Below are 11,431 nucleotides of genomic sequence, written 5' to 3'. Positions count from 1 at the left end.
GGAGCCTTCCACCAGCTTCTGGCAGTTTGAGCTCACCGTTGGTCAGGTGAGTAGCGCAGATATGGTAAGATAGGAATGCGACTTTCATAGAGTCTGATTTTCACGCTATGACCCCTTTAAAATAAAATGTAAAAGGTCATCTTACCCAGATGATTCAACAAGCTAAGAAATATGTAAATAAACATAATATTTATCTAGTAAGAGTTAGAATCAGGAAGTGTGTTTTATCAGTATGTGCATCTTCACTACTATAACTTTACTGTTTTGCAGAGCATCACAGCTCCACCTTCTGACATCAGATATGTATTACTTTATTCTGTAGCTCCACCCAGTGGCAAAATAATTGAGGTGCACAAGGACTACAAAATGAAGCAGAGCGCCCTCCACTGGGGTTAAAGGCTGAATGATTCTTTCTTATGGGACAATAACATTAATCTGTTTTTATATGATGACCCAAGATCATTTACCAAATGTGTATCAAAGAAAACAAATGTATGCAAAGAACGTGTGAACACCTGTCTTCCAAGTGTATGATCTATAAATCACAAATGATCTTAGATCATAATGCTTTAGTGGTGAATGAATTTATTTCATTTTGTGAATTAACTTATAGGTTTACAGTATACTTGAATATGACAGATGGATATTTAGAGATCAGAATATAATTGTAATAGGTGCTATGGGGTGAAGATGATGCTGGAAACATTAAGTTTAAAGAAAGGTGTAAATGTTTTTGTACAGTGTTGTTGTGTTTCCTGTCACTGTGGGCTCCATGGCACAGTAATAGAGAGCAGAGTCTGATACAGCAGCAGATGAGATCTCCAGATCAACTTGTTTATTCTGGAGTCTGATGGACATGTGTGGTTGAGGTGGAGTAGATGGTATCACAGATTTAGTAGACTCAACTATCAGCACCAGAGGCGGACAATCCATGTGCCATGAGTAAAAGTCCTCTCCAGTATTTTGTTTCAATCACCTGGATTTGCTAATTAGCCCAGTTTTTCAGCAGGACGTGAGCTCCTGGCTTGTTGGTGTTTTAAGCCCTCAACGAAGCCTTCAAGGCAGCGCTGCCTGGAAGGCACTCCACATGCCCCTAGGATTTCAGCCAATCACAGCACTGGTGCAAGAAATCGAGCCTTCTGCCAGCTTCTGGCAGTTTGAGCTCACCGTTGGTCAGGTGAGTAGCACAGATATGGTAAGATAGGAATGTGACTGAATTTGAATTTAGCTCGAAATGTTTCAAGCGTTTAAGTGACGTGTTTTCACGGGTCTGTGGCACGACTTTCTTTTTCGTGCCAGTTTCATGTATTGGTTACTCAACTGTTTTTCCTTTTTTTTTTTGTCGCTTGGGATTGGGATTAGAACAACTTTCTGTTAAAGAATATTACATCCTAACCCAACTCTAAACCCAACCACAACCAAAAATGGTTTAAAATTCTGACATACAAACCAATGCATAAAATGACATCCACATTTATGCCAAACCCAACTTTATCCTCAAGCAAAAACAGCCGAAAAGATGAGAGGAAAACCACAAATCTAACCCCAATCCTTAGCGACAATGGTTTGAAAAAATGAAAAACAATTGCGCAACCAATACATGAAACCGGCACAAAAAGAAAATCGCGCCACGGACACATGAAGACGTGAAAACACGTCACCTAAACACCCGAAAAGCTTGAATGCAAAAACAATCACATTCCTATCTTACCATATATGCGCTACTCACCTGACCAATGGTGGGCTCGAGCTGCCAGAAGCTGGCAGAAGGCTCGATATCTAGCACCAGTGCTGTGATTGGCTGAAACACTCAGGGCACGTGGACTGCCTTCCAAGCAGCGCTGCCTTGAAGGCTTCGTTGAGGGCTTAAAACAACAACGAGCCAGGAGCTCACCTCCTGCTGAAAAACTGTGCTAATTAGCAAATACAGGTGATTGGAACAAAATACTGGAGAGGACTTTTACTCATGGCACATGGATTGTCCGCCTCTGATCAGCACTAGAAACTCGGGTCTTGATCCAGACATCTGTCGGTACCAGTGAAGACTGTAAACTGATCCATAATATGTACAGGACAGTGTGACGTTATGTCCTTCAGTTATAGACACAGAGGTTTTACCTGATGGTCTGATGAGATTGGCTTCACCTAAATAATAACAAAAACTCTGAATAAACTGTGTCACAGATTTAAATTACGACTGAAAATCGTTGTAACATTTGATTTGGGATTAACTGGAAAATAAAAAAACAGTACTTACCATAGCTTTGACCAAATATTAAAACAGCAGAGACAAGTAACAAAGTTTTGGGATTCATAATTTAGACGAGTCTATACGAGTAGCTGGGTTCAAAGTTTAAGTAAAGTTATGTTGTGTCTTTGATTTTCTTCTGCTGTCTATAAGTCTATAAGCTCCACCCACAGATATGACAAGAACCAAAACTTTTGTATTAAATAAATTATGTTTTCCACAGCAATATTTTTACAGAACATTCAGCAATAAAATATATATATTTTTTTAAATGAGAGGTATATATCTATAATTAGCAAAAAATTCTTAAAATATACAAAAATATATGTTTTAAATGTTGAGAGAACATTAAAACATAACATTGTCATAAAGTTTGAAAATGATATACATTGTAACATTCCTCGAACATTCACATAAACAAGAAACATTTTATTACAATAAAATCTGTATGTTTTGAAAATTTGCATAATGTTAACAGCACTGTACTTAAAAAGTAAGTTACCTGGTTGCCTTAAAGTTAATTCAACTTAAAAAATATATATATATAATAGTTTTTGTTAAAGGGACACAAGGCAAGTCTGAGTATTATTTCTCTACTAGCTCCCCCTAGTGTCTGGGAGTAAATGCTTTCTATATCTGAGACTATACGAGACTGAAGGACACCGGGTCGGATACAGCGAACTTGCAAGTGGGGTATTCTTCCTACAGACGGTAGGGGCGGGCGAGAGAGTCTTCATTCGTCATGTAATGAGTCATTTAACCATATACCGACTTACGAAGATGATTTATTAACATAAAAATGCTGCCTTGTGTCCCTTTAAGTGGGAAACTTGCATTTGTAGCATGTTGTGTATTATCCAGTTAGATTTAACAAAAGTGTAGATTTAACTAAATTCTGAGTCTCAGTTGCTCAGTACTATGTATTGGTGAAATCGAAATATGAGCCACCTACTTTAGTCTAGTCTAATTTAACTTGTGATGTAGGCTACTGCTTATGTATAAACTCTTTTTTATATAGTAAATACATGTACATTTAAATAAACCAGTAAGCATACATTTCTTCCCACATAGCAATGTTGTTCCGGCCCAGCTCCGGGCCACACAACCAGTTTTCCTCGGCCCACATACAACAAAGAATGACGGCCCTACAATGGCCCAGTTCTGGATTACAGACAATAGCACATAACTGGCCCAGACCTGGGCCAGAACAGGCCCTACAAACAAGCCTACAATGGCCCTTGCATAGGCAGCCCTCACTTAGCCCCCAGGAAGTCCTTATGCAGCAAAATCCCCAGAGTTAAATAAACACTGCTGGATGTATATATTGTCCCAATCTTACAGAGTGTTAAAAAGTAACACTGAAGCAGAATTAAAAGCTTTGTTATCCTCTCTCTCACCTAGCCTGGTCCAACCAAACTCTCGTACATTCATTTCATTTGTACAGAGAGTCTGGCCACTCTCCATTGCAAAGCGTTACTTGAGTTAAGGAGGGTCCATTGCTGAAGTTTAAAACTATTGGATCTGCCCAGAGTCACTCAGGATTTGCCAAAGCCAATCGCTAACGTGTGGTCGTGACGTATATCATGCACCGAAACCGTCTGGAAACAACAAGTCAGAATAATCAGACAAACAAAACTTAGCAGACCTGGTTCTTGCTCCGGCTTTAACTTCTGTATATTCGGCAGTTTTTCAACAACGGACCGAATAGCTTTTCTCACGTCTTTCTCCGCTGCCATTACTGAACTACAACTCAAACTGACGCACGACCTCAACATCATCGTTCTTAGCCACCCCCATCTGTTTGCTGATTGGTCCTGCAGATTTTTGCAGGAGAAAACAAAACTCTACAGAGCAATCCCAGACGTACTGCTGAAGCGAAATGAAAATTAAGCGGAAGCACGTCGGAGGGCGGAGCCAGGCTATCTCTCACCATCTCTCTCTCTGAAACCTAAAATTGCATTTTACATCTTACTTGGAGAGTCATTTTCATACTTTAGGTTTACATTTCGTTCCATTTAAAGTCACCCTTATTGTGATTAGTGTTTGTTTTAGTTGGACTTGACTCTTGACTCTTCCCTTACCTAGTTTTTTGACTGCTTTAACTTTGTGTTGTTAAGACATGTCGTTTACAGCAGGGAAAAAACAATTGAGCAATTATTTGATAGTGGTTAGCACTGTTAATAAAGTCTAAACATCATCATCTAGAAAACGTATGTATTAATTTAATGTTTGAACACTTATCAGAAGCATCTTTCTCTGACAATAATGTGATACTACAGTATGAAATCCAGCTCTCTCATAGCAGTTTGTTATTCTGAAGAATTTTAAAACACTGACACTTAAAATTAACCCGTTTGTTATGTAGAAACACAAACATCAAGAATCAGAGCACGAACCCCAACCATGGTGACAAAGAAAATAGTAAAAAGTTCATTATTTATCCATGCTGCAGTGCATGATGGGAGTCCTGGATGAGAGTTGTAATTTGTTGATACCCAGCATGCATTGCGGCATTAAGTTCTTCATTTTATTGTCACCATCATTGTGATTCAAACTCTGATTCTTGATGTTTGTGTGTCTGCATAACAAACCAGTTAATTTTAAGTGTCAGTGTTTCAAAATTCTTCAGAATAACAAACTGCTATGAGAGAGCTGGATCTCATACTGTAGTATCACATTATTGTCAGAGAAAGATGCTTCTGATAAGTGTTCAAACATTAAATTAATGCATACGTTTTCTAGTTGATGATGTTTAGACTTTATTAACAGTGCTAATCACCATCAAATAATTGCTCAATTGTCTTTTCTCTGCTGTAAACAATATGTCTTGAAACACAGAGTTAAAGCAGTCAAAAAACTATATAAGGGAAGGGTCAAGAGTCAAGTTCAACTAAAAATATAGCTGCAAGCAGCAATTGCGGGGTCAAGCACCTTCAGCGCAATGAGCACCCAAAGCACAGCAAAAACCACACGACGCAGCAAATGCGCAAAGCGCAGAAAGCACGCAATACAGAGCCCGAACCCGAAGCAAAGCAAATGCAGAGCAGAACCACTGCAGTGCGGAGCAACAACAGAAAAGATGGCAAAAATATAACACATGTGGAAAACCAGACAGGTCGAGAAGAACGTGTTAAAGGGAACAAAAAAGGAAATCTCAATAAGTGAAAGTAAGAGCTGGGATTCGAACCCATGACCTTATGTTCCCAAAGCACAGCACTAACCGCATGCGCCACTGAGTAAACAGTTAAACCACTGAGTTGGTGTGTCCAAGCTGTAGAATACAGCTTTACAGCTATAAACATTGATATCCATCAATTACCAAAAGTGTAGAAATGACAACAGAGAGCACAAATAACTGAAATACAATGTATAGTATGAGAATCACAAAACAAAATACCACTGCACATGGGATTCGAACCAATAACCTCTGAATCTCATGGCATGTGATTAACCAGATGCGCAACTCAGTTAACACAGCTCAAGAGGCAGCAAAAAAACAGCTTAGGTGCTGCAAGGATTGGCATGTGCCAATCAACACAGATGCAGAACTGACAGTGCAGAGCAGAACTAACAGAAATACAATGTATATGACAATCAAAAAGCTCAAATGAGATTGAAGACAAGAACATCATTCTGTATAGTAATGCTATACAATGTAATATACAGTCACATTAATTTACTATGACAAATAGACAATGTCACAGGCACGGTCAACTTTGGAGTGCTATTTCTAAGAAAGAGAACAGAATATCAAAAATCTGTTCGGTCATTTCTGTGCGGATTGCTCCAAACATTATACTAGCAGTACCAGGCATAAAATAAACAAAATTTGTAAAAGGAATAGCAAAAAAATCATCTACCATATGCTTTACAATAACACATGAACAGAATGTTGGAAAATGACAAACGAGGTATCGTTGCAATCGGCATAAACCAGTGAATACAATTTCACAAAGAAATTAATATCAGACAAAGTATTCAGAAGTTATGGGCAAAAATAGCCTATTTTCATATATCATGACCCATAGGTGGCGCTGTCACCAAATTTGGCAGGAACCCCAAGTTCATGGTCCACATGAAGTGTACCAAATTTCATTTCAATTGATCAAAGAATGACCGAGCTACAGCTTCAGAACCATTTTTGCGTCAACCTCGTTAAGTTTGCACATTTATTACTTTTGAACAAAGATAAATATCAAAATTCTGGTCGGTCATTCCTGTGCGGCTCACTCCAAAGTTCACCTGTGCCAAATTTCATAACAATTTAACCAAATTTGAAGGAGGAGTAGCGAATAAACGGAATACTGTATATTTCAAAATGGCCGCTACTGTAATGGGTAGAGTTTTACTGTAAGGCATTAAAAACAATAAGCATGAGGAGAGCAATCACGTGTACTAAGTAGAATTTTCGTAGATCAAGTGGATCAGCAGTTATAACCATTTGAACATTTAATTTTTGCACTGTTGGTGGCGCTATAGAGTTAGTGCTAGAGACCCCATTTTTGGTCACTTGACTTTTCAGGACCACCTCTACAACTGTGCCAAATTTGATCATTTTCCTATGTACGGTTCATAGGGCTGCCATAGACTCCCATTGGGGAAATATAATAATAATAATACTGACAAAAACAATAGGTGTCTCAGCACCTTCGGTGCTTGACCCCTAACAAACACTAATCACAATAAGGGTGACTTTAAATGGAACAAAATCTAAACCTAAAGTATGAAAATGACTCTACAAGTAAGATGTAAAATGCAATTTTAGGTTTCAGACAGAGATGGTGGAGAGAGAGGATAACAGAGCTTTTAATTCTGCTTCAGTGTTACTTTTTAACACTCTGTAAGATTGGGACAATGTATACATCCAGCAGTGTTTATTTAACTCTGGGGATTTTGCTGCATGAGGGCTTCCTGGGGGCTAAGTGAGGGCTGCCTATGCAAGGGCCATCGTAGGCTTGTTTGTAGGCCCTGTTCTGGCCCAGGTCTGGGCCAGTTATGTGTATGTCTGTAATCCAGAACTGGGCCATTGTAGGGCCGTCATTCTTCATTGTATGTGGGCCGAGGAAAACTGGTTGTGTGGGCCGGAGCTGGGCCGGAACAACATTGCTATGTGGGTTGCAGATTGAATGTCAAACATGCAAATCAGCAAATATTGAGCAGATAAATATCAAATCAACACACAAAACCTGACCTGTGGAGAGATACAAATTACTTATGTAGTGTACATTTAATCAAAGACACAGTGAAACTGAATATCATATAGCAGGAGGTGAATAATACACATATAAAATAAAAAATAATACAAACAAAATAATAAAAATGTTATTTTCTGTCTGATTTTGAATCATAGAGCACCATCTACTGGCAACATATGGTTGATTTTCTGTGCAGTGCAGTTATGGGGAGGAGATGCAAACCCTTGACTAATGTATGTGACATTTTTATGTATTTGCAGCATAAATGCTAACTTGACTATATTGGTTTAGTTAGTATGACTATTTAATAACCATTGCAGCAGCATGTTCAGCCTGATCTCACTGTTTATACAGAGTATTAATACTACATGTAACTTTCAGAAACACAATACTTATTTTTTGTACATTTAAATAGATGCTGAAGCGTTCAAGGCATATTTGTAACATTTAATCGTTCACAACTACAAAAAGTAAAACACTTACAAATTTTTCATACCATAATGATTGCTGTATTGTTTTCCTTAAAGGGGTCATAGCGTGAAAATCAGACTTTTTCCATGTTTAAGTGCTATAATTGGCTCCCCAGTGCTTCTATCAATCTAGAAAATGTATAAAACAATGGAATGTGCACACCATGACAGTTCTTTAAAACACTGAGGGAGATACAGATGATTGTGTTCAGAAAGAAAGTTTGCTGAAATCACAGCGCAGTAATTTTGTGACTATAACACGACTTTTCATGCAATCATGTTGACTTCGGCAGATATCCAGAGTCCCACAAGAGTCTCCTAAAAAGGAAAAGGTGCTGTGACTTAAAGGGGTCATAGCGTGAAAATCAGAGTTTTTCATGTTTAACTGCTGTAATTGGGTTCCCAGTGCTTCTATCAACCTAGAAAATGTGATAAAGATCAACCCAGTAACTTTGTCTGGGTAAGCAATTTACTGCAAGCCCGTGAAAATTTAGGTCATTCAAATTTTGCCTGTTTTGTGAGGTAGGTAGCAAGGCGAATTACAAGAATACCGCCCCCTTTATCTGCACTATCCAACCACAGCACTGCCGTTTAGTGCAGAGAGAAAGAGAATGAAAGAAGAAATACTTGAAAGCACAATTGAGTTTCAATTACATCAAACCACCATCATTGTGATCAGTGTTTGCACTTCATCTGCTCATTTGCATTTTAAAGGACACACCCCAAAACTGCACACTTTTTTTCAGGCCTACAAATTAACAATTTTAACATGCTATAATAAATTATCTGTGGAGTATTTTGAGCTAAAACTTCACACACGCACTCTTGGGACACCAAAGATTTCTTTTACATCTTAAAAAATCTCATAATATGACCCCTTTAACATCATGTGTTAGAGGTAATGAATGAACAATAAACTAAATATCACCAGCAGTAAACACAAATTTTCAGAAGTGCACAAAGCAGCATGTTTGAATGAAATTACACAGATTCATATTTGTGCTCTTCTCTGAGTGAAACACAGATTTAGAGATTGAGCGCCACCCAGTGGCAAATTCTGCATTGAGCTTTTCTGTATTTGTAAGCCCAATAGGGGAACAATCACTGTGTGAAGCAAAACAAATATATTTAAATTCTGTATGATGCCTCATGAAATTGCTTGTGTGAAAGAGCACATCTTTAAAAGTTGGATTTGTTTTTTACGTCTAAAATGAATAGCAGTATAAAGTCACATGACTGAAAGCAGGTTTTTGTACAGTGTTGTTGTGTTTCCTGTCACTGTGGGCTCCAGTGCACAGTAATACACAGCAGAGTCGGTTTCTTCAGCAGAGGAGATCATGAGATCCACACGCTTTATGTCTTTTATAACTTTTGCTGACAGACGAAGTGAAGTATCAGGTGGTTTTGAATATTCTGTAACAAGAACGAGGAAGTCTGGTCGAGATCCCATATGTTGTCGATACCATTGCAGGTTTTGTACATCACCAGTGTAGTTACAGGACAAAATCACTTTTTCACCTCTATAAACATGTTTTTCAGAAGATAATGGTTTAATTGTGTTTGCAAAGGAATTCCCTGTAAAGAAAAATATGAAATGCATCATCATTAAATGAATAAAAATTCATACAGAATTTGCTCTTTGAGTTTTTCTTAATTGTTATTAAGCTCCTGATAACTGATGTCTCTTACCTATAGATAATAAAAATGATATCCAACAATAGAGAATCATGTTTGAAGTGATGTTGAGGTCAAAGCAGAGTGACTGTGAAAAAGCCTCTTGTGTGTTTAAACACTTTGTGAAAGCTCCACCCTCTGTGTCCTCCTGTCGTCTCTGATGGTTTATCTTGACATGACAAGAATTTAAAGTGATTCACACGAGAAGAACAGCGTATCACAAGGACAACGATTATAATATCTACATTCAGTATCCATTTAATAAAAAAAATAGAAAATTTTAAATAGTCATGCACTCTCTATAAGATGCACAGTACCAAAGTGCACCATGATGAAGTGTTAAACATTAAAAAAATATTAATGTAATTCTATAAGAAACAACTTTTACACTCACACAAGGTGCTTAAATGTTTCTTCACAGAAGAAAATTGTTTGGTGCCAAAAGAACCATTCAGTTAGAGGTTCTTTCTTTCTTATCTATTATAGTCTAAAAAACTTTTGTGAAACAGAAAGGTTGTTTAGATACTCAAAGTTTTTATGGTTATTTTGTGGCATTGTGTGTAGTGCCTTTATTTTTAAAGCGTAATGTAAGTGTGACATATCCTAACTGGGTGTTTTTGTACAATGTAGAGGTGTTTCCTGTTACTGTGGGCACCAGTGCACAGTAGTAAATCACAGAGTCTGTCACTTCAGTTTTGGAGATCTCCAGGTCCAGCTGTTTTTTGTCTTTATGAGCTTTAGCAAGATAACGTTCCTTCTGCATTGGAGCCGCATTCTCAAATGTTTGCAAGAGAAATTCAGGTGCAGTGTTGGGATACTGCATATACCATTGCAAACTCTGTATACTTCCAGTGTAGTTGCAGGTAAGAGTAACCACTTCTCCATTCAGTGCATGCTTTTCAGCAAATAGGGGTGTTATAGTGTTTCCACAAATAATTTCTGAAAAAGAAACCATGCACATTCAGCAAGTGTACATATTCATTAATAGTAATTTCAAGCTCTTTAACAAACACTATTTATACAGTATTACCATCAAATATTAAAGTAAATACCTGTAAGAAGTGAAAAAACTGTGAGGTGAAAGAACATCATTGAGACAGATAAAGATTGTTTTTAGATCAAGCACAACAGCTGAGTGTTAAATTTCTGCTTTACACGTCATAAAGCTTCACTCCAAAAACTGTAAAATCCCTTTGATTCTGTGTAATAAAGGGGCTGAACAGAAACACTTGATTTGATTCTGTAGCTCCTCCCTCTGGCAAAATAACTGAGGTGCACAAGAAATAAAGAGTAGAGCAGAGCGCCCTCAACTGGGTAAAGGCTGAATTATTTGTTTCTTGAGACAACAACATTAATTTGAACAGTTTTTTTTTTTACATTTATATCACATGCAACATCAGATGCACCGTATATATTGGTCTTGATCCAGACATCTGGATATGGTGCGAGCAAGATGAGGGAATACCAAAATATAAAGCTGTAATAAATAAAATAACAACAAGGAACATGGGCAATGATACATACGTGCATAGGTGCTTCAAGTACGACCTGATTTTGCAGAGTTCGACGTGTCCCTGGGTCAACAAGGGAGGGGCTTCGAAAAAAACCTTTCAACCAATCAGCATGTTCTGAGGGCAGAAAGAATATGATTGGTTCACAAAAATGACCAATCAAAGTTCTCGTTACTGGTTTAAGCCCTCAACGTAGCCTTCAAGGCAGCTTCTGCAGTGAAGCAGTTCGAGCTCACCGTTGGTCAGGTGAGTAGCGCAGAAATCGTAAGATAGGAATGAGACTGTTTTTGAATTCAGCTTGAAATGTTTCATGCATTTAAGTTACGTGTTTCC

General features: G+C 37.9%; 1 protein-coding gene across 1 annotated transcript; it reads right to left on the bottom strand.

Moving 5' to 3' along the window:
• Nucleotides 1–694: 694 nt before the first annotated feature.
• LOC129443376 (uncharacterized) lies at nt 695–2,357 on the bottom strand. Its single transcript, XM_073858177.1, has 4 exons — nt 2,258–2,357; nt 2,000–2,145; nt 1,730–1,913; nt 695–953 (listed from the first exon to the last, which is right to left on the bottom strand). The coding sequence occupies exons 1-4, from the start codon at nt 2,313–2,315 to the stop codon at nt 712–714; spliced, it is 630 nt and encodes a 209-aa protein (XP_073714278.1). The 5' UTR covers nt 2,316–2,357; the 3' UTR covers nt 695–711.
• Between the last annotated feature and the right edge of the window lie 9,074 nt (nt 2,358–11,431).

This window comes from Misgurnus anguillicaudatus, chromosome 2, assembly GCF_027580225.2.
Source record: "Misgurnus anguillicaudatus chromosome 2, ASM2758022v2, whole genome shotgun sequence".
Classification (NCBI taxonomy): Eukaryota; Metazoa; Chordata; class Actinopteri; order Cypriniformes; family Cobitidae; genus Misgurnus; species Misgurnus anguillicaudatus.
The sequence above is the reverse complement of the archived record's forward strand: the minus strand, read 5'-3'. Positions and strand labels throughout refer to the sequence as shown.

Coding starts and splice junctions, on each gene's coding strand:
- LOC129443376 (XM_073858177.1), bottom strand. CDS start 2,315: ATGAATCCCAAAACTTTGTTACTTGTCTCTGCTGTTTTAATATTTGGT. Junction 2,146..2,257: donor AATATTTGGTCAAAGCTATG/GTAAGTACTGTT, acceptor GTTATTATTTAG/GTGAAGCCAATCTCATCAGA. Junction 1,914..1,999: donor GATCAAGACCCGAGTTTCTA/GTGCTGATCAGA, acceptor TTTGCTAATTAG/CACAGTTTTTCAGCAGGAGG.